Below are 23,764 nucleotides of genomic sequence, written 5' to 3' on the forward strand. Positions count from 1 at the left end.
GGGGCCCCACCTCCGGGCCTTGGCCGGGGCTCTGCTCCTGGCCCTGCCCCCTGCTGTCGCTCCAGTCTTGGCCCCCTTACCCCTGTCCATGTCCCTCTCCCTTGCCTCCCAGTGCCGTGACCCCACTCCTGGCCCCAGCTTGGGGGAAGGGTGCGGACAGAGATAAACAGGGGCATGACCCTGAAAACTTTGGGGACTGCTGCCCTAAGGCCTGATCTATACTTAAAAATTATATCGAACTGGCTACATTGATTGCTCAGGGCTGTCAAAAATTTCATGTCCTGAGCACTGTAGTTAGGTCACCCTAATCCCTGGTGTAGATGCAGCCCAGTTGACAGAATTCTTCCGTGGACCTAGGTACCACCTCTTGGAAAGATGGATTAACTGCATGGACAGAAAAATCCCTTCTGTTGATACAGTAAATCCCACCCCTCGAGAGGCAGTAGCTATGTCATTGGAAGAATTCTTCCATTGACTTAGCAATGTCTACAGTGGGGCTTAGGTTGATTTAACCACATCTCTCAGGGTTGTGAATTTTTTATCCCCATGAGTGACACAGCTATGTCATCCTCAGTTTTAGGTGTAGACTAGGGCTGAGTCTTTCAGCTGCTTTCATCTTACCAGCAACTGGGCATCTGCATGCTTTTTAAAGTCTGGGCCCCACACATAGTTGGAATGGATGACATAAACTCTCTCACTCAGTCTCCTCTAATCTCTGGCCTATTAAAACAAAAACTCTACTGCTCACATTTCAGAGTTCCCTGCTAGAGCCCTTCAAAGAGTCCTTCTAACTCACCTAACTGCAGTACAATCAGCTATCACACCTAAACTTCAAAACACAACACACACAGCAACCAAACGTGTTCCACCAGAGCTGCAAGTATTATGAGCATGTAGAGGGCAATGCATGTAATCTTATTCTTCCCATAGAATCATAGAAGATTAGGGTTGGAAGAGACCTCAGGAGGTCATCTAGTCCAACTAAATCATCCCAGCCTGGGCTTTGTCAAGCCGGGCCTTAAGAACCTTGAAGGATAGAGATTCCACCACTTCCCTAGATAACCCATTTCAGTGCTTCACCACCCTCCTAATGAAAAAGTTTTCCCTAATATCTAACCTAGACCTTCCCCACTGCAACTTGAGACCATTGCTCCTTGTTCTGTCATCTGCCACCACTGAAAACAGCCGAGCTCCATTCTCTTTGGAACCCTCCTTCAGGTAGTTGAAGGCTATCAAATCCCCCCTCAATTCTTCTCTTCTGCCAACTAAATAAGCCCAGTTCCCTCAGCCTCTCCTCGTAAGTCATGTGCCCCAGCCCCCTAATCATTTTTGTTGCCCTCCACTGGACTCTCTCCAATTTGTCCACATCCTTTCTGTAGTGGGGCCCCAAAACTGGATGCAATACTCCAGATGTGGCTTCACCAGTACCGAATAGACGGGAATAATCACTTCCCTCAATCTGCTGGCAATGCTCCTACTAATGCAGCCCAATATGCCGTTTGCTGTTAGCCTTCTTGGCAACAAGGGCACACTGTGCCCATGAAAGAAGGGGAAGAACAGGGGGACTCAGATGCTTAGACAAGAATGAATTAACTTGACCATCTAGCTGAAGCCCCTGCACACCATTATATCTTATTCTGCCTTTTATTACAAGTCTTATACTATTTAGGGTATGCCTGCACTGGAGCTGGAAGATGTAATTTCCAGTTTGAGTAAACATACCTGTGCTAGCCCTTATTAAGCTAGTGCACTAAAAACAGAAGTGTAGTTGTGAGTCGCTAGCCACTCCAAGTACTCAGGCAGCACTGCTAAAGCTACACTTCTGTTTAGCATATTAGCTCAATTATAGCTACTGCCAGTACATCTACCGGAGCTGCAAATTGCACCTTTCAGTTCCAGTGTAGACATACCTCGAAGCTGTTGACCTTGGCTAGGCTACAGGGTTATGTTGGCATGGTTAAGGTAGTCCAAGTTACAAAGTGGAAGGTCTTGGAGTCCTGTGATTACACGTGCATGTCATGTTTTTAAAAAACTCTCTACCTCTTAGCGTTGCACAGAAACGCTTGAAAATGTGAACGCTACAGAGGATCGAAAACCTGGGCAGAGGCAGTGCTACCCCATTGGGACCCATAAACATTAATATTTGGGGGGACTCCACACACACCACACATAATAAAAAGCAAAATAGGGGTAGGGTAACCAGACAGCAAGTGTGAAAAATCGGGACAGGGGGTGGGGGTAATAGGATCCTACATAAGAAAAAGACCCCAAAATCGGGACCTCTGGTCACCCTCAGTAGGGGCCCCTTGAGCTGCTCGGGGCTCTAAGCAAAGTCACTGCGGTGGCTCCGCCCCGCATCACATCCACCTCCGCTTCCTCCCGTACCCGGTTCGCAGCCACCGCCCCCCAGACAGAGCCACGACGCCGGAACTGGCGCATCGCATCGCCCACCCCCCGCCTTCAAGCAGCCAATCAGCGCCCTTCGCTAGTTCGGTGCGTCACATTCCTGCGGCCGTCCCCTCCCCCCCGGGCACGTGTGCTCTGTTGTGCCTGTCACAGCCACCCCGGCAGTACCTGTCCCGCCGCGGCTCTTCCTGGGCCTGGCTCGCGCCGCGGGGACTGGGCTGCCCTCCGCCGCGCGCGACCCTCGCCCCAGCATGTCCGGCTGCCCCGCCGCCGCCGCGCTCGCCGCCTGCCGCCAGGCCTGGGAGCAGGTGTTGGCCAAGGCCAAGCGGGCCGTGGTGTTCGTGGACGCGGCGTGCGCGGAGAGCCTGCACTGGGCGGGCGGCGGCGCGGGCAGGCTGCTGGAGGCCGGCGCCCTCAACGTCAAGGAGTTTTCCAGCTTCGAGGCGGGCGCGGCGGAGCAGCCCAAGGCGGTGTTCGTGGTGAGCAGCCTGCTGAAGGGCCGGGCGGTGGACATCATTCGCGACATCGTCAGCCTCAGTCGCTTCCAGTACTGCGTGGTGTTCACCGCCGTTAGCCACGCCGTGCACCTGCTGGCCCACGGGGCGCCCGGCGGCGCCGAGCCGGAGGGGGGCAGCCAGGTGGTCTTCGAGCAGTTCGAGGAGAAACTCTGCCAGTGGATGGGCAACATGAACTACACCGCCGAGGTGCGGCATGCCCCCCTGCTACTGGCGCCCATCTCGCCTCATCTCTTCGTGACCCCGGCCTTTGCCTCGCTCTTTCCCATGACGCCCCAGGACCTGGCTCGCATCAACTCCTCCAGGCCTGAGAAGAAAAAGTTTGGCAGCTTGAACGACCTGGACTTCTCCTCTCTGCCTCCTGAGCTGCAGCTTCAGATCAGAACCCTGGTGTCTGGCTTGAACTCCTTGTTTGAGTGTTTAAATGTGAGAGAGGAGTGCTTTGCAATTGGGACTCTGAGCAAGATTATCGCAGGGGATTTAGCGAACTACTCACAGGCCAAAAACAGGAGGAAGACAGCACAAAACCGAGCCTCTGTCATCTTCATAGACAGGACACTGGATCTGACAGGTAAGAAGCTTAATATCAATATCACAATTGTGAGCCATGCTTCATTTACGTTATTATGGTGATCACTGGATTTCGAAGTGCCTGTGCAGATAGGTGCTCATGTACAAATGTGGCTTTAGTGGCCCATTGAGAGTGGTGAAAATAGGAGATGTGGGTTGGTGTTTAAAGCACGAGACTGAGTCATAAGTTCTAGGTTCTGCCACTGACCCTGTGACCCAGAGAGAGTCTATGTAGTCTTTGTGCCTCAGGTTCCCAATCCTGGGAGAGGGGTGGGGAAGGGAGAGGGAAATTTGCTGTGAAGTTTATTTCATCATGGTTCGTAAAGTACTTTGAAATCTTTGGATTTAAAATGCCACATAAGGGCAAACAGTTTTTTTTATAATGAGAGCTGAAACCTGAGTTGTATTTTATTTAACTTTTAGTTTTCAGGTTTTATATGTCAGTTGTCCTGATAGAAGCTATTTTAGCAAATACAGTAGCAAAACTAAACACAACTCTCCGCTTGGGGAGAAGATGAAATAATGAACCATATATGCTGTATGTTAGGCATGTCACTTAATGCACTCCTGGAGGGTGCTTAAATATTACAGTGATGAGGGTAGTATAAGAACCTGTATGAAAGAAAGAACAGAACAAGAATAAAATGCTCAGGGCTTGAAAAATTTACAAGACATTTCCAAGCTAGATGTTGGGAAAAAACGGTATTGATAGGCAGAAATGAAAGATGTGAGTAGGGGAGTCACCAGCAAGCTCCAGGGACAATGACGTGTGAGAAGGCTAAACTTCTGTCCTTTTGTATCAGGATCTGGCAAGTTGTGTGTCTGATAAATTTGAATGCTTCCCACAAATGATGAAAGGGAAAGTATGTTTCTCTTTTTCTCCCCCACTCCATTTTATCTCATGGTTTTGGGATTGTTATGGAGAGGGACAGTGATACACTAGCCCTCACCCCTTGCGGGACGGAAAGGAAAACGAGGGTTGGGGGGAAGAAACCTAGGAAAAGAGTAGAACCCATTCACCTCACAGCAGCCTGGCTGCTGCTGAGAATTTTCCTTCCCCATAAATAGCTTCAGTGGATCCCAGAACTTTCCCAAGAAGCTGCAGAGGATAAGCTGCCATATTGGATCCGATCAACATTCAGAATCATGTTTCTGACAGTAGCTGCCAGTACTAGAGGCTTTGGTGGAAGGTATATACAACCCACTCCCTTAATGGATATTTTTACGATAACATGTCTTTGAGGCGATGTTTCTTCGTATTTCGAGGCAGTTTGTGCTTGGCTTATGAGCTTAGAACAAGTCCTTATTTGACTTCAGTGGGACTCATGTTCCTAAATCATTCAGGCACTTTTGAAAATCTGACCCTTATATCCTAAGTATCATAACTATAAATGTTTAATTTTTTTAATCCTGCTAAGATCTTTGGCTCAGTACAGTACCTTGTGATAGTGAGTTTCACAAGTTAATTTGATGGTATCTTTAAAAAGGATTTTCTTTTATATGTTTGACATTTACCTGTTAATTTAATTGTTTGTCCCCTTACTCTTGTATTCTGAAACATACATAGAAGCACATAATTTACCTTCTCTATGCCATTTATTATGTTGTAAACTTCTGAAGTCTACCTTTTTATTCATCGCTAAACTACATAACGCTGATCTTTCAAATCTCTCCATTTATGGAGCTCTTTCTATGCTATCAATAACTTTCATTAGTCTTCTCTATACATCTTATTTCTGTTATACCAAAACTTAATTCAGCATTATGATATAATATTTTCAGTACAATTCTCTATCCTTCTAAGTGTATCCTTGCTTGACTATGGTCAGTTTCACAGCTCTGTTCACAAGGTGCTGAACAGCGACTGTGAAACTGACCTGAGTGATATTAATGTCATGCTGATATTTGGGAAATCTGCTCACAGTTCACTGGTGCACATTGAGTATGCCATATGCTTAACCATGTGCTAAACTTAATATTCTTTAATAAAAGTTTAGCTTCTACAGATATCGATAGTTTAAGTCCCCTACTCCGTAGGGAAAAGTTTCCTACTTGCCATTGAATTTTTCAAGCGCTGATGGATAACTAAAAAGACAGCAGGTGTCAGAATACTTCATCTATATTTTTACCATCTGAAAGAACTGCATGAGAGCACACTCAGAAAGAAAAAAGGAGCAATTGCTTATTATCACATTTTGAGACTGGCCAAGAAGAGAAAAGAACAAAGTTATGCAAGAGCAGCTCCACACACTCTAACCATGGTCCCCATTGCAACTCAGCAACATCTCACAATCAAAGACAATAGACATATTAAACAATATTGGCATGGTACTTGATGTGCATCTATTGGCAGGAGAAAATCAATTACCAATGCAAACAGCTGTGTGTGTGCCAGGTTAGCACCCTGCCTACCAAGCATCAAGGAGATTTGAGGCAAGGTACCAAGAGTTGTTTTGTCACCACCTTTTCAATAAGCTTTTTTATTAAAAAAAAAAAAAAAAAAAAAAAAAAAAGGTGATTGATTAGTATAGAGCTATAGTTGGCCATATTGTCGAAGTCAAGTGATTGCCAATGCTTTCTTGAGAGATAGAAGATTAGTGGCTTCTGTTTTAAAAAGAAAAAAAAAAGTACATACAGTATGTGGCTGCTGCTCCAGAAACAATCTGTGTCAATGATGATTCTTCACTGTTTTTCCACGAGCCAGATACAGTGTAGGTCACAGTCAGAAGTTGTCGAACAAAGTTCTCCCACCACCTCCAGTACTTCAGGTAGCAACAGTGGCTGACACAAAAACAGAAGAACTGACATTTGTCCCCTAAATATATTTCCCTATCTCCACAGAAGCAGACATCTCTGTCTCCATCTGAACAAAATGTATCTACAGAATAAGAATTCTAACAGTGACAAGAACTTAAGATCAGCCACTGAACACAAGCAGATTGGATTAAACTATCCCAGCACCCAAAACAAATCTGATGATCAGATCTCAGAAATCTGTGCAAAGTTGGAGCCTTGAATCAAGTCATGACCTGTTGTAATTTTATTGACCACTGATCTTGCATTAATCAAAATGAACCAAAGGCCGTTCAAAGGAATTCTCTCAGATCAGATGCAATCTCTCTTGCATCTGATCTGAGAGAAGGACAGGACCACTGTTTTGGATCATTGGATGTTTTCTGTTGTGAGGTGTCTTAACTAGTCTGTGGGGACTAACTGATTAGCAGAGGATTGGTGGTGCATTAAGCCAGGTCTTCATAACAAGCAAGGTCAGGTATTTTGCCCAAAGTGTCATCCAAAATCAGATTTACTCATAGTCAACTTTCAACAAGCTGAGGAAGATGGTATCACAGTTGTCTGAAGGATAGTTGCCCTACTAACTATGCTGAGGGGGATTGGGGAGGGTGAAAGGGGCATGGTGGTTGGAATCAAGAGGAGAGTCTCAAAGCCAAGTAACACACAGTGATGGCAGCCTAAAGTGGCTTTCAGAGTTCCTTTTCCTTCCACCCCTTCAAAACTCTTCCCCTTGTTAACTAGCAGTTAAGATAGGAAAAGCGTATGTATTAATATTTTTATGTGATTATGAATGGTTTTTATTCCAAATTAGTTACTATTTAATGTTGAGCTTACATCCTGGTCTCATCTCTAATAAATTTGAGGCCTGCTCCTCACTTGTATGTTTGAATTGAGAACACACTGCTCATGCCTGAGGCTCGGTGTTTGTCACGGAGGTCACAGAAGTCACGGATTCCGTGACCTCTGTGACTTCTGCAGCGGCCCGTGCAGTTGGCCTGGGAGCCACCTGCATAGCTCAAGCAGCCACTGGGCCAGTTGCACCAGCTGCTGTTGGGGCAGTCTCAGGCCCCCCCGCCCTTCAGCAGCAGGAGTTTGGGTATGCGGGGGCTCAGGGCTGGGGATTGGGGTGTGGGGTGGTGCTTACCTGGGGGGCAGGCTCCCTGAAAGGGCAACAGGAACTCCCCTCCCTCAGGTCCTAGCTCCATGTGCTGCTTCCTCCTGGCATGCTCTGCCCCCACAGCTCCCATTGTCCGTGGTTCCCATCCAATGGGAGTTGCAGAACTGGGGCTTGGGATGGAGCCGAAGCAGCATGTGGAGCTAGGAGCTGGAGGTCACCACTTCCCAGGAGTCGGGTAGGGAACCCCGTGGTACCCCCTCAACCTCCCATGCTGCCCCCCTGGGCCTCCTCCCCCCGAGTACCTGCAGCACCCCCAGGCCATCCAGCACCTGTGGCGGCCCCGGGCCCCACCTTCCGGAGCCACCCCTCCCCCAAGTTTTAGTCAGGAGTATACAGGCAGTCCTCAGACTTACGACACAATTGGTTCCTGAAAATTTTGTCATAAGTCGAAACATTGTAACTCAGAACTGCAATACAGTCCATTGCGGGACTGACCATCGTAAAGTCAAAACCAATGGTCGTAAGTTGAATCAGGGATCAATTCAGAAACATCGTAAGTGCCATTTGTCTTAATTCAAATGTCGTAAAGTCAAGGACTGCCTGTATAGTAAAAGTTATGGACAGGTCACAGGGTGTGAATTTTTGTTTACTGCCCGTGACCTGTCCATGACTTTTACTAAAAATACCAGTGACTAAAACGTAGCATTACTCATGTCTGAGATACATGGATCTCCAAGAGAGAGGAGGTAGAACCAAGAAGATAGGGTCTTGTTATAAGCAGAAAAGAAAGTTAATGTATAGTCTGACATGAGATTTCCACCATAATGATGCCACTTTTCTGCAAGGTAATTTTCCTCCATTTTTTCATGGCTTGCCCTATACTTGGAATGGTTGCCGTCTTCCTTGTGCAACAAATCACCTCCCTTAAAACCTACCTTTTAAAAACAAACACATCTTTCTTCAGCAAAGCCTTTCCCTGACAAACACAAATTACTGGGCTCAATGCAGTGGTACCTGGGTGAAATTTAATGGCTTGTGATGTACAGTCGATCAGAATAGCTGATTTAATGATCCCTTCTGTCCTTAAAATCTATGATTACCTATGTAAGATGAACTGTGCATTGTGTTTCAAAATAATGTCCTTAACAGCTGTAGTCTCTCATATATAAAGAGCCAGCCACTTTCCTTATTTGTTTATGTGGCACTGTGAGCTAGCAGTGTAGATCAAATATATACAGTATGTTGGATGATGGGAAAGGTTTGAGCTGTTGTTTAAGTTTGCTGCCAAGCATGGGAATTTTCAAATCCATGCAGTAAGCTAACTGGGTGCTGCTTTCTTTTAAGCATTAAAAGAACATTCAAATTATTCCATCATATTTTGCTGACCTCTCTGAAACTGCTATAGCACTTTGTAACTAAATGCAGCACCCCCATTGCCACCATAAAGCTCTAAATATAGCAGTTTGATTAATTAATAAATGCCAGATTCTGCACAAACTATATCTGAACACAGCCTATACCTTGTCAGACAGTACTGTGTTTGATCCTGTCTGAAATATTTTCAGCTGCTGTCAATCCCTACTACTAACTGTAATAATTTAACTGTGAAGTGGCTTCTCTTTGAATGGCAACTATCTGTCAGAATAAGGGGATGATTACAACATTGAGCTATAAATCATAGTTTGTATAAGATGTCCAAGGAGACAGGGTCCTTGCCCTTTCAATATGAAATCTTACATTTTCCCTCCAAATATGTACTAATATACAGATGGTACTAAATGGAGAGATGCTACGAACACCAGAAAGAACACAAATAATATAAAGGGAGCAAAAAAAAATAAAAATAGGAATCTGGCCAGGGAATTTTTCACTTGACCAGAGCTCAAAGAGCCAGGAAGCGATGAGATTAATTCTGGACAAATGCAAGCTAATATAACTGGTCAGAAATAACCCAAGAAAAGACATTCAGAGCCACATTATGCCAGAAAGACACAGGCCCACATTAGGAGGTATGCAAAGCCACACTCCTGGAGGAGGCATATGGCCTGTATAAGAGGAGAAGTTTTAGTTTACCACTGTTCATTTAGGTAAGAAAAGTGTGGTGCGTGTTTTTTTTTTTTTTGGTTTTTTTTTTTTTGTTACTTAAATAGCCACTGGAAGCCTTCTTGTCCACTTTTCTCCTTAGATAAGGAATTAGATTCTTGTTTGAAAAAATCTCAAACATCTCTAAAATCATAAAAGTCCATTTAAATCATACTTTTTAAAATAAGTTCTTCAAAAAAGTATTGTTCTTTCTAATTTAACATTGGATACCCCCAGGCTCTTATAGCAAAGTAACTTTAAAAATGTGTGTGTTATTTTTTAAAACAAGACTAACAATCTCCTCTCCCTAGTAATCTAATGGGGTTTTGTTCTTAATACTCTGTTTTTTTTCTCATGTTTGTATCTGACTCCTTATTTCCTTATCTTTTCCCAGGAGCAGTTGGTCATCATGGTGACAGCCTAGCAGAGAAGATATTTTCTGTGCTTCCTCGACTTCCTGGCCACACAAACGATGTGATGGTTAATATGGTGGAACTCACTGCACTGCAGACTAAAGATGAAACTTGCAATATTATAGCACCTGGCTGCTTGGCACAACCAAAGTAAAACTGCTTTTATTCTTTGCTTTTTAAATAACAGACTTTTTTGTGTGGTACAGGAGAAGAGAACAATAACCGTATGTCCAGAAAAATGCAAGATTATGGTTTTAGTGCTATTGAAATAGATTCTGAAATAATAATCCATACATACACATGTACAACGGAGGGTGAAATAAGCTCCTGATAGAGGCAGAATTTCAGTTCTTCAGGTTTATTTTTTAAAACTAAAACAATCCAAAATAAATCAGAACAGATAAGCCGTGTCCTTCTACCTGGCCCTTCCTAAGGCATCTACCTCACAAGACTTCTGCTCCCACATAGTGAGTATCTCTAGCTAGGTGTTCCAGCTAGCTGGGGTGGAGAGCCTCCTTCCAGGTTCTGTCTCCTTCCTGCTCGTGTAGAACTCTTCCTAACTGAGCTGCTTGCTGGTGTTCTACCTGAGAACCAGGTGACTTGCAGCCTATCACCATATCCCTGGCTTCAAACACCTCACTGAAAGAGGGAGCTAATTAGGATTTCCTACATTTCATCCTATAACCTTTATTTTATAGGGGTCCTCGGTGCCCATTACCCTCTCCCCACTCCCACCCCAGACTAGCTAGGTGCTGCTGGGTCCAGCTTCTGAAGCAATGCACAGCTGTATGTTTCTTCAGTCTGTTCTTCAGGGGATACATTTGCTCAGCTAGTTGGACTTTACCTTTACTGCTCTGATGTCTGGGTTAGCAAAAATAAACCATTTATTGGATCTTCAACCATTTTTGAAGGTGCTAATTGGTCTTTTGAGCTTTACTTTAAGAATGTGGTCTCCTCAGACTCTAGGGGCTGGTCTACACTGGCACTTTACAGCGCTGCAACTTTCTTGCTCAGGGGTGTGAGCAAATACCCCCCCCCCCCCCCGTGCTCAACAAGTTTCAGCGCTGTAAAGCGCCAGTGTAGGCAGTGCACCACTGCTGGGAGCTGTGCTCCCAGTGCTGGAAGCTACGCCCCTCGTGGAGGTGGGTTTTTAGAGCGCTGGGAGAGCTCTCTCCCAGTGCTTTGTCGCAACTACACAAGCCACGTTAAAGAGCTGCCACAGCAGTGCTTTAATGTTGCCAGTGTAGAAAAGCCCCAGGAAACAGCTCCACTCTGCTGAGTTATTTTAAAGCAGATTCTAGGGTGGCTATTAGCACCTTTTACGCTGTTCTGTGGTTTACTGGAGGTGCTTGTGTTATTTGTACAGCCATGTTTATATCTCCACATCACTCACAACTGGAGAAGTACTACATGGCCTGAAAAAGTTCACATCTCCAAATCAGAATGCTATTCTGGCTCATTCAGGCCCAGTTTATTTAATCATTTCTAGAGACTATGAAATGTTTGAAAACAGTTTTCAATTACTGTTGGCATTTCCATTATGCTGAAAGTAGCAGAATCTGTGACATTATCAGAATGGAAGTCTAACTATTGTAAACTAGTTTCCATTCTTCTTCAACACAAGTCTGTTTTAATGGTCGCATTACAAATATTGAACAGTGTGAAATGCCTAAGTTCTTCTGCAATACTTAAATTGATTTATAATCCCTAACAATGAGCTCCCATACTGATGCTGCTGTGAGTGATCTCTCGCTTCATCAAAATGGCTGTTGCCAATGGTAGCAAGCTCAAAAATGCTAGTTGTAATTAAAAATGTTAGCATACAGATATAAAGTACAGTTTATGCATGGCAACAAGTGATTCTCTGCTTGTAAATTTTCCAGTTTCTGTACGGAGTGAAGGTAGCAGAACCTCTGTCAGGGAAAGGACTAGTAATTTAATGTGTCACAGCAGTGGACAGAGTGGCACTTTACACAATGGCTTGGGAACGATTGTGCCAAATTCAGGGGCATTTCACAAATGCTGACTTCTATATTCAGAATATTTTCAAATACTTAAAAATGTTTTTCCCCCCCCCCGAGTTAATATTCAATATATTGTGGTGGGGGAGGAGGAGGAGGAGGAGAAAAGTCGGCTCCATCCACACAGCTTGCTGTCTTTAACGTTTTAAAGGAATGTTTCTCCAATAGAAACATCTGGGCTCAGTTACGGGGTTAGCAAACAGAATTAATGAATAATTTATGGCTGGTGTGGTGAAATAAAGCAGGGTTCTTTTCTTAAACCTAAGGAAATAATGGGCTTCTTTAAAGATTTAAATGAAAATTTAAATGCCATATGCTGCTTAAGTTGTTATACTTTGAAGGTGATCTCTTGACGAGGAAAAAAGTTCAAGAATTGTTTTTTTAGAATTTTCAATTTTAATAGTGTTAGTAGTACAAAAAAAAGTTGGAGGAACAAATGTTGCATTAATATAATTATGGACACGTTGCTGTTCCAGCATGAATGGCTGCTAATCAAGAAATATTTTGAAAAGAGCCCAAGACTCTTATGATTTAAAGAATGAAACAATTTATGGAATGAGAGCTAAAGACATCCATGTTGGATCAGTACTATATGCTTCTCCATATTTTTTAAGTAGAAAAACCTTGCTCTTTCAAACAAAGAATGTATAATACGAGCAAAATAATGGTATGATGGAAACAGTTGTAGACACTTTTAAAAATGAAAGGCTGATATTGATGGCACCTTGGTCTTAGCATTTAGATGAGTTGTAGAATACTTTTGGAGTCAAGTTTGTATTCAAATAATTTCAGTTACTTTTCTCATTAAAGACAATGACAGTTCTTTGGGGGATGCTTTATGTCCTCTTTGGGTGAATATCTGTGATTCTGTTGACTTGAACCATTTGTCCACTTGAGGGCAGAATTTGGTTATTTATCTCAATAAAAAAAAATGGCAGTCTATTTGTGGCCCCCCCATTACCGTAGTATCTGATCACCTCACAGTTTTACATTTATTTATTCTCACAACATCCTGAGCTGTATTATGAGGCACAGAGAGGCTCAGTGGTCACACAGAGTGTGTGGGAAAACAGGGACTTGCACCCAGGTCTCGCAAGTCCTAGGCTAATGTCCTAACCACTGGGCCATGATGAGTAAGAACAAAGTATACTGACTAACATGGTGCTGAAATGTGAGAAATTTAAATGGCACCTTTTATTATTAAACCATATCTTATATCATGTGTTTTCAGTATCAAATTAGACAAATTATAATCAGGTTGGTTATACATATATAAGTGACTTCCTGAATGCAGCTTGTTTTTCTTATCCCTCCAAAACACTTGGGAACTTGTAAATATCTCCTATGTATACATTTTGGACCAGCTTTGTGATAAAATACAACTCAGTAAAGGGCCAGACATTTATGCAGAAGATAAACAGTTTTTATAAAACATGAAATGGGCCATTAGCTACTTACTGTAAATGTTTTGTCCATGAAAATGCAAAAACATACTCTAATACATTTAACATTTGGACTGCTGTGCCTAAAGCAATTCAATAGGTAATAGTAGCTAAGGTGTCTAGACATTTTTGACAAAGCAATTAGAGTCATTAAATCATCTGGGTTTGCATTGGTAAAAATAACAAGCTGAAAATGTGGTGATCTTGTTCATTGGTGTGCGATTCAGTAAACCTTGAAGTGCAGACCAGATGTTTAAAATACGATACACTACAAAACTTTCTATTATTTTTCCCCCATATAAAACATTGGCAGTGGAAACTTAATCATCCATTGAGAAACTTTGGTAGATTTTTTTTTTTTTAGTCAGTGCCTCATATTCAAAGAATATGCTGAAGCTGAAAGCATGTTTCTTTCTCAGTCCTAAAAATAGTAATGCACCTGTTTAACTTTAGGCACATCTTATCGTTGGATGGTGTGTGGGTATACACGTGCATGTTCATTTGGTCTTAAACAGTTAGCATTTTTGTTTGGATATCTACGCTGATCTTACTGTAATTGTAAATCTTCACATTTCAGAAAATACTTGACTTGTTACAATTTAAACTAGGAAGAAAAAAAATCCTAAAAAAATCCATCTCTTCCATTATATTTACTTCTTGCAGATGATGTGGTAATAAGAGTCATGCAGCATACATATGGAACTCCTCATAACCTCAGAGGCAGTTTGAGTGCAGATCTGGGGCAGCATGTGGCTTCAAAATATCCTAGATGGCTTATGGTCAGTATTGATGCTGGTGGTTTTTAAGTGTCCTGTTAAAAGCTTTGAGCACACTAATGATGATAGTCCTTGTTAATAGGATACTGGTCTGGGCGAGAGGTGACCTGGGTACTAATTCCAGTTGTGTCATCAACTTGTTATGTGTCCTTGGGCAAGTCACTTCATCTCTTTGTGCTTGTTTCCTGGGACAGGGACTGTCTGTGTGATTGTCCAGTGCATAGCAAAAAGGGTCCCTGATCTCAACTGGGGTTTAATAAATAATAGTACTAAAGGACATAATTAACAGTAAGTTATTGAAACTCTCTTTGCCTATGTTTATTTTTTCATTTTCTATGTTTATTTTTGCATCATCTACAAATCTTAGTTGTGTGCTGTTTTTTAATGCATTCGACGACTTATTGATGCTGGAAGGATGAAAAAGACTATATTAGAGCTACTGTGATACTTGGATGTAAGCATCCAACAATCATACATAATGCAAATTAATGAAGATAGGCTTAATTGTTCTTGCATGGTGAAGAAAAAGAGCAACCAGCACAACCATTAAAAGAAAAAAAAATTTCTACCAGTATTGGAAAAACGAAACGGGGGGTGGAGGGAAAGCTTATTTCCAGTGGCAGGGCATTGTTTCAGCTATTGTACATACATGCTTTGTCCTTTTGACATATGTTCTTGAACATAGTTTAAAAAATATGAAGCACTATTTTTCTTTAATGCTGAATAAATGACACACTGAACATTAACAGTCATATTGGATAATGGTTTCTTTTTGTAATTTTTTTTTTCTTTTTTGGCATGCGACAGAAAACTTTGGTTTTCAAAAGGTAAATCAGAACGGTTGTGTTTTTGAATGAAAATTTGTATTTCATAATTAGAGTAACTAAATTACCTCCATAGCAAGCTGATGATATCTGGTTTCCTTAGATCAGTGCTTCTCAAAGTCGGGCTGCCGCTTATTCAGGAAAAGCCCCTGGCGGTCCGGGCCGGTTTGTTTACCTGCTGTGTCCGCAGGTTTGGCCGATCGCGGCTCCCACTGGCCGCGGTTCGCTGCTCCAGGCCAATGGGGGCTGCGGGAAGTGGCGCGGGCCGAGGGATGTGCTGGCCGTTCTTCCCGCAGCCCCCATTGGCTTGGAGCAGCGAACCGCAGCCAGTGGGAGCTGCGATCGGCCGAACCTGCGGACGCAGCAGGTAAACAAACCGGCCCGGACCGCCAGGGGCTTTCCCTGAACAAGTGGTGGCCTGACTTTGAGAAGCACTGCCTTAGATGTTAGTATAATAAAATCCAGATTGTGCTTAATTGAATACTATTGTTGAAGGACTAGGAAAATATCCCAGAATGATGGAGGGTGAGGCTCCTTTAAATGTAAAATATGTGTGTGTATGTATTCTTGTATCCCTCTCTATATTGAGCTGTTCTCTTTTATCCATTGTACAGACTTGCATTTCATCAGTCCAGTGCTGCTTGGATTTTCTGCCTGTGTCACATGCATTTGGAGGTAGAGATTCCTCTTGTGACTCTTTTTCAGTTTTTTGACAGTTCCCCCCTGCTGGACAGTTTGAGGTACTGCACTCAGGTTTGGAAACCAGTGTCCTGCCTTCAGGACTACCCTGATTCCAGACATGATAATGGCCTTTTTAGACTCCCTCCCTATATTAGCCAAAAAATAGTTCTGGTGAGTGCATGTGGGTGTTTATTGAAGGATTGATAGAAAGAGCTAAGGGAATTTTCTGCGTTCTTCCCAGCAGTAGCAGAAGTTGCAGCAGATCCAATACTTAAAATCAAAGGTGCTTTCCCTTTCAGATCTATGTTCCTGCAACTCCATGCTCCCATCTGCCTGCAGCAGGATGACTCTGTGGACCATTTGGGGCTCTTTTCCAGAGACAGGATTTGTTTTTTTAGGATTTTTCTGTCAAATTCTCCTGCCTCTCCAATTATCAGAAGTCAGATGCCTTCTAGGAGAAAGTGTCTGGTCAGTCTGAGGAAACAAAAATGCCTGAAGGATGGTCTCTCATTCCCCGGCTATTAGAGTGGCTGGCTTTCATTTATAAATTTTATGTATCCCATAGTGTCTAGAACCCTAGGAGGGCCCTAGAACCAATGCCCATCCCTGTCTCACAACCCTTTGTAATCTCCCAACATCTGTTTGTTCCACATGGATATTGAACAGACTTCTAGTCCAGGGTCCCATGCAGGCCTGAAACCTTAATACAGTCATTATCTAAATAATCTTTTTGACTTGAAGATCTTGCCTTCCTAATCTCCTCCTCAGGACCCCAAAAATGGAAATTTCAGACAGTATGGCAAAGTTGACCTCTTCAGGACTTTGTTCGTTCCATAGATGTCTAACTGTAGTCCTTTTTTGCCCTTATCACCAGGACTACCTGTGCTTTCTAATTGAAGGGGGTCACTTCCATTTTCTGCTGGTACTTTTCAGCTTCCAGTTCCTTTGCTTGTAGAAAGGTTCAAGTAAGTTTCAACATCTCAACAGAGTATTTCTCAGCACTCTACAAGTGTCAACTCACTAACATCTTCTGATGATCAGCATGATAATAGCATTGCCCAAGGCCATATCTTTGTCTTTGGAGAATTTTCTCATCAATCATTGGAGCTTCCAGAAACAAGTTATTTTCTGACCCTTCCTCTATCAGTGTAGCTATCCTTTGTGTTATCTTTTCACTTCAAAACTTATGAAGGGCAAGCCTCTGACTAATTCACCCGCAATCAGAATAACAACTGACACCAGGTTATTGGGGTGGGGGGCACAGATGGGCTCCTCTATGGTTCAGGACAAACTGTTATTCGGGGAATCCCAACGTAACACTAATTTCCTGGAGTTGCAGGTGGTAAAGAATGCAATATTTAATTTGCTCCAGAAATGTTCCCCCATGGAAAGTGACAGGAAAAATCATAGTGATATATTTGAACCTCCAATGTGGAGCAAAATCAAAAGCCTGAGTCATGAAATGAGCTCTCCTACTGTGTCTAGCACAACAGGGTCTGTCCATCAAAGCCATGTATGTTCAACATAAAAGCAACAAACAAACTGACTGTCATAGCTGATGTGAGCTAAAATCAGAAGAATGGAAACCAAATCAGTCAGATTATTGAGAAATGGTTCTTTCTTCAAATGAACCTATTTGTAAGTGAAAGGAATATTTGCAATAGAAAGGAAATGAGATTTTGTACCTGCCACTGAAGCCCGGAGGTTGGTGATTTCTTTTTCTTGGACAGAGTGATTTACGCCTTTCTCTTCTAATTTCGAAGGTAGCCAGTACTATCAGACAGTGGGTACGTCCAGACTGCCTGCCGGATCGGAACTGAAAATTCCAAAATGCAAGTGTACCTATCAGCCTTATTACATACTGTGGAATTATTCCTTGGCTCTTCTGCTGGGTACAAGAACAGCCCGTGTATGAGTGGAAGTGTGATTCAGAAGCCCATACAGTAGAATAAACCTGCTTTCTCTCAAAAGAGTAAAAGATGATATAATAAACTAATGGGAAGAACACATGAAAGCTTCTTATTTTGATGAAGGAGCAATGTTTGGGAAGGAAAACAAGGGTCTGCCTCATAGCTGGCAACTTGTTTTGTTGCAGTTTTTTGAAGTATGGTTAAGAGTCTCTCAAGGTTTTTTTTATACAAACTCAAGCTTCAGTGTCTGCTGTTGCAAATTATACAGGCTAAAATTTAAGTTCAAGGCGTGAAACATTTATCTGGCACTTAGTGGTTTGAAAACTAAGCCTACTAGCCAGACTGCAAAATACGGCACTGCCACAACTCCTACATTTAAAAAAATTATTTAATTCCAAGGCATTGGCAATCCCCTTTCTGTCTAATACATAGCTTACTACATCTCTCATGTTTTTGTTAGGTCTTCTTTCTCTCTGTAGCGTCACACTTTTTCTTCTTTTTATGTTCCTGTAATATATCAAAGTGATGTTTTCAGTGTGCCTCATTTTTTTCCCCTACATTCTTTTACCTTCTTTACTCCCCACATTTTTTCTTCTGTCTCTTCCTTTGTATTTTCTGTCCCTCCACTGTTTTCCCTGAAATCAATCATTTCTCCCTACTTCTCATTTCTAATTTGTAAGACCCTTGTAAGAGGCAGGTACTTGTACTTGTGTCCTGTGAAGTGCTTAGCACACTAGTTGGTACTATAAAATACTTAATAATTGCTCTCTCTCTTTTCCTGCCTTCTCCATACCCCATGACCTTTTTACTAGGCACCTAATTTAATCCTCTGTTTTATAAAATGATGGGTCCCTCTGTCCAGTGACAAGTCAGGTCATTTTCCCCATTCCCACCCTCTAGGACTGGGCTGCATTGTGGGTTTCCTACCGGGAAGCTGTCCCTTGACATTTCTCAGGGATACCATCTTTTGTAGCCTCTGACTAGTAGATTTCTGTTCAGTTTGAAACTCCCGTCCCCTCTGGCCGCTGACCAGGGAAAAGAAACCTTTTCCTTCTCTCTTTCACTGCATTCGCATCCCAGATCTGTAAGAATGATGATGTCTGTGGACCTTTCTTTAACTAACTGTCCCTCAGCCTCTGATGGGTTCTAGTTCCCAGTCAGTAGCTCCAGTACCTGCTCTACTGGTGGTGCTGGTTGCTTTCCCAAGATATCCCCGAGTGACATTGACATGATTCTTGTCAATTTCATAGCTGCTCTGCCAGATCCCAGTAACAGCAGTGAAAATTAACAAAGCTTGCAAAGCTCTGAGCAGCAGCAGAAGTACAAGGCCTGTCAGTCTTCAGATTTTGGAAGACAGCATTGCATTGGTTTGTTCTCAGTTCATGTTTGGAAGGTTTTGATTGGATCCATGAAGAATAGAATGTTCGTTTTATAGACTTTAAGGCCAGATGAGACCATCATGATAATCTGGTCTGACTTTCTGCACATGGCCAGCCACAGAACCTTATCCACCCACTCCTGTAATAGGTGAGGTTACTGAAGTCCTCAAATCTTGATTTAAAGATTCCAAGTTACAGAACCTTCACCATTTGCTCTAGTTCAAATCAGCAAGTGACCCCTGCTCCACTCTGCGGAGGAAGGCGAACCTTCCTCTCTCTCCCCCTCTCCCCCACCGTGCAATGTCTGCCAATTTGACCTGGGGGAAAATGCCTTCAACCCAAACAGGATGATCAGTTAGACTCTGAGCAAAACGGGGAGACCTACCAGCCAGACACCTGGAAAGAATTCTTTGTAGTAGCTCAGATCCCTCCCCATCCAGTGTCCCATCCTTGACCATTGGAGATATTTGCTAATTTTTTTTTTTTTTTTTAATATAAAGTCTAGGTTCTGGAGAAGTTTGGTACTCAACCAGGAAAGATTCTAATTCACTGTGGGAGAGTGAATATTTCAGGCCTTATTTAAGTTGTTCCCCTAATGTATTTATTTAAACAAAATAAGTGTTAAGCCATTTTTAATTACTAGAAACAGCAATGGAATATAAAATGTTGATAGTTCAACTTTTAGTCCAAGCTGTAAATATACAATTGAGAAGAAGGAAATGAAACTTGACAGTGAAATTTGCAGGTCATATTACTGACATGGGGCCATGTCCTGGCTTCAAAAACTTCTTATAGAGGCTAGAAAATACAAAAATGCTGATTGAAAGGAGCTATGCTTTAGTCATAGCAAGGAGATGGTGAATATGAGGCGAAGCGGCAACATCCCTCAGTCACCTTCTTTGTGTGTAAGCCCTTCCCTTTTCTTATCTGTCTGTACATGCGTGCAAGCATATATGCATGGGGGTGGCACCAGAAGACAATTGCTCAAATAGGAAATATCTTCTCCAACATAGATTGTTGAAGACGTACATAAACCCAAATAAAATCCAGATATCTTGGTGTAGGTCAAAATTCTGTCTTCTAGTCACTCTGTGGTAGACACTATACATCTGGTCCTTTGTGATAGGATCTCCAGAATAGTGGATGATCTTGTGCAATGTAGGAATGGTTCCCTCTGTCTTCTTGGCAGATCCCTCGGAGTATGGAAACAGTTATACAAAAGAGAATCTGAAGTTAGTGCTTTAGGCTTTATTAGAGCGGGTCTCAGTTCAGTTTGGATGGGTACAATCAGCCAGATTAGGCTTGCATGAGGTCTGCAAAAGTAAGACCATGATTTGCTTTGCAGTCCTAGTTTGTACTGCAGTAATGACATATACAACTTTGAAGTAAGGAAGGAAAGAAAATAAATACCAAACGTTCTATGCCTAGAGGACCAGATCCTCAACTGGTGTAAATCGGCATAGCTCCATTGAAGTCAGTGGGGTGCTACATTGTTGCTTAACAAATTTAAAATAGTAGAACTTTGTAATGTAGAGCCTGACTTAGGTTAATTCATCTATTTATTTAATTTTGGGGGCTCTAAGTCTCCATTACTAGAATAGTTGGATTGGCAGAAAAAGTGTTTTAACAGATCAGTAACATAAAAATTCATATAAAGTTTGTGGGTGCTGTGTCATTTAGTTAAAGGATGATTTCGCCTTCTGTGATGAAAAAAACATCCCCTTGCATTTAAACACGCAGAGCAGCTTCACAGCCTACAGTGGAATGAATTCCTAGCTGGGAGCTTGCTTCGGTAACTGCATTTAAGGCCAGAGAACTAGAGAGAGGTCAGAGGATCATGTACCAAAAGGTGGCCTTGCAAATAGAAAACATTCAGAGGCAAGGGGATTCCTGGCATTCCATGGGATCAGAATTTCCATTTCTTGTTTTATACAAATAGAAGAAAATGCAATTTTAGTGTTTGAACATTTTCAGTCATATTATCTGCTTCTTCTGCAAAAAGTGATCCAAAATATTAGTTTTACATGTATCCAGGACATCTATTGGATAACTAACGAGCACATCTGTAAAAATGGACTTGGCACTCTGAATATAATCCCTGAATGTAGATTCAGTTGTCAGCACCTCATTATTAACTGCTCTTTCATTGGAATTGTTTTTATTAAAATAACCTTCTGTGACAGTGTTAAAACAGACCAAAAGTTATTTTAAATCATTATTATGTTACATGTAGAATTCCCAAGTAATACATATGTTGTAAGGATCAAAATTTATTTTTAGCATAATTCATTTGCTTTGTCCAAAAACTAAATTCAAATCCCCTGACAAATGACTCTTTAATATGCATTTCGTGAAGAGTTACTTGGCAAGAGTTTTAATATGTCTTGTATTGTGCAAAATATCTGACTTGTTAGCTTTCCGTTAACTAGACTCCTACAATTATAACTCAGTCTGGTATTCTCTATAAAATTATCTCGCAGCTCGTATGAATAAAATGTTTACAGAATAATTTCAATGGGATGCGAGGCAACTAGTAGAAATTCGGACAGGTCTGAAGCAATGCTTGTGAGTAAGGGGTTTTGCTGAGGTAGTTCATGCATGCTGTTTTTTTAAGGAGTTTGGCCATAACTAGAGAAACAGGAGGGGCATTTTGGAGTTATGCCGGCATGCTCTCTCAGTATTAAGGCCCATATTGTTATAGTGGGCAAGAGTGGCTGTTATGTTCTGCTTATCTAGAAAATGTGCCCATTTCTCTTGCATGTGGACTTCACCATGCTCAGTCACATTTGGACTAGATTTCTTAATGTTTGTCAAATTGTAGCCTCCACTCCAACTGTTGTAGAAAAAAGCTGCTCACTTGCTCCTCAGAGTAGGAGGAAGGGGAATCTGTTACGACTACTGTTGCAGTATACACTAATGGCCAATATGACATAGGGGAAAAAAATCAGGTATGGGCAGGATGTTCCTTAATCATCCAGTGCGGGCTTTCTTGCATTTCCCCCTTAAGTATCTGGTATAGTCCACTGTTGAGAACAGAGAACTGGGCTACTGGTTTGGTCTGGCAATTTTTTCATTTTTGTTAACTCATTTAAAGGTGAACTGCAGTGCTTAAACAATGATGATGATTTGTACCCTTGTATTTTTTCTGCTCCATAGTGAATAAAGTAGGCTGTCACAGTTTCAGGGTATCCATTCTCCGTGGTCCATTCCAGGAGAGGAGTCTCCTCTCAGGTCTCCAGCCATTGCCTGTCTCTGGGCAGGGAACCTTGTCCCACTCCCTTCTGACTCAGGGTTTTAAGGCTGCACAGCTCCCTGCCTTACACCGTGATATCCCCAGCAAGCCAGTGACTGCCTGATGGCCAGTGCCTGTGCTTTGCTTTCTCTCCGAGGGCTATGAACGGAGTGTATTGCCAGCAGTTACAAGTTACCACACAGCTCTTTTTAAGCAAGCACTACAAAGAAAACATAGTAAAAACAATAAACAGTGGGGCTAGTAGGTCATAGTCAGTCTAACCCTTCCTAAATGGCTGGGACCTTCCTTGGACAGAATGTCCTACCCATTTACTGGATCAGAAAGAAGGTCCTGAGTCCGTTTAAACCTAATCTTTAAAAATAAAAAGCCCTTTCTTTTTTGTTGGTCTCTGGAAAACCCAGTTTGAACCAATATATACAAGCATCTCCCTACCTCTCTGGAGGTGTTTTACACCTAAGGTGGTTCACCTTAACCACCCCCTACTGTTTTTGGTTTCTGGAGGAGCAGTGATAACCCTCCCTCCTGGAGTTGCATACAGTCGCTGTCCCACAGTGATAAACATAATACCATATAGTCCTGAAAGATCTTGCAAAGGGTGGGGGGAGGGATAAGGGGAGGGACAGCAATAGCTGTATACTCTCTACGGAATAATGTAGGCCTCAGGATTTTTACAGTTTGTTTTTAAACATTAGAAATATCCTGTCTACATTTCCTCTTTTTGAGGGAGAATTCCATGGTCTAGAGAACTAATGGATTTTATGACATCACAAGACTGACATCTGAGAAAAGAAGGAATTTTTAGGGTATGTCTACACTGGAAACTTGAAAGCGCTGCCACGGGAATGCTCCCGCTTTGAAGTGCGAGTGTGGTAATCTACCTTCACGAGGGGATTAGCTCCGAGCGCTGGGAGTGCGGCTCCCAGTGCTCAGAGCCTGTCTACACTAGCGCTTTAAAGTGCTCAGACTTGCTGTGCTCAAGGGGGTGATTTTTCACACCCCTGAGCCAGCAAGTTAGAGCGCTATAAAATGTAAGTGTAGACAAGCCCTTAGTCAGATTTTTAAGCTTTTTTTCTATCCATTTTTGTAATTTAATTCAGATGCCTGACTAACACTTTAGAGAAAAACTTCCTTTGCTGAAGATTCAGTTGAGAGGTGAGAACGTTTCTCACTTTGCACTTCAGTCCTCCAGTAGGAACAGGAAAGTCGATTTTAAAAATGATTAGTCTGACTTTACTGCCCATAATGTGGAAGGCATCTTCCCCTCACACAGGAAGACTTAGGGTATGTCTTCACTACCCGCCGTTTCTGCGGGTAGCAATCGATTTATCTGGGATCGATATATCGCGTCTTAACCAGAGCGAGCGGCGGTAGCGCAGTTGACGGGGAAGCCGCAGCCGTCAATCCCGCGCCGTGTGGACCCCAGGTAATTCGATCCAAGATACTTCGACTTCAGCTACGCTATTCGCGTAGCTGAAGTTGCGTATCTTGGATCGATTCCCCCTCCCCCCCAGTGTAGACCGGCCATTAGTCCCTGCCCCTGGTCAGTTTACCATATAAGAAGACAAGCAGGCATGAACATAAC

The 23,764-nt window shown here is 42.6% G+C and overlaps 1 protein-coding gene across 1 annotated transcript in view; it reads left to right on the forward strand.

The window, feature by feature from the left end:
- Positions 1–2,542: 2,542 nt before the first annotated feature.
- Positions 2,543–23,764, forward strand: part of SCFD2 (sec1 family domain containing 2) — a 297,110-nt gene continuing 275,888 nt past the window's right edge. Inside the window, exons 1-2 of the mRNA XM_034772647.1 lie at positions 2,543–3,492; positions 9,878–10,046. Coding sequence (XP_034628538.1) covers positions 2,658–3,492; positions 9,878–10,046 — 1,004 coding nt within the window. The 5' untranslated portion in view covers positions 2,543–2,657. The remainder of the gene's footprint in view (positions 3,493–9,877; positions 10,047–23,764) is intronic.

This window comes from Trachemys scripta, chromosome 5, assembly GCF_013100865.1.
Source record: "Trachemys scripta elegans isolate TJP31775 chromosome 5, CAS_Tse_1.0, whole genome shotgun sequence".
Lineage (NCBI taxonomy): Eukaryota > Metazoa > Chordata > Testudines > Emydidae > Trachemys > Trachemys scripta.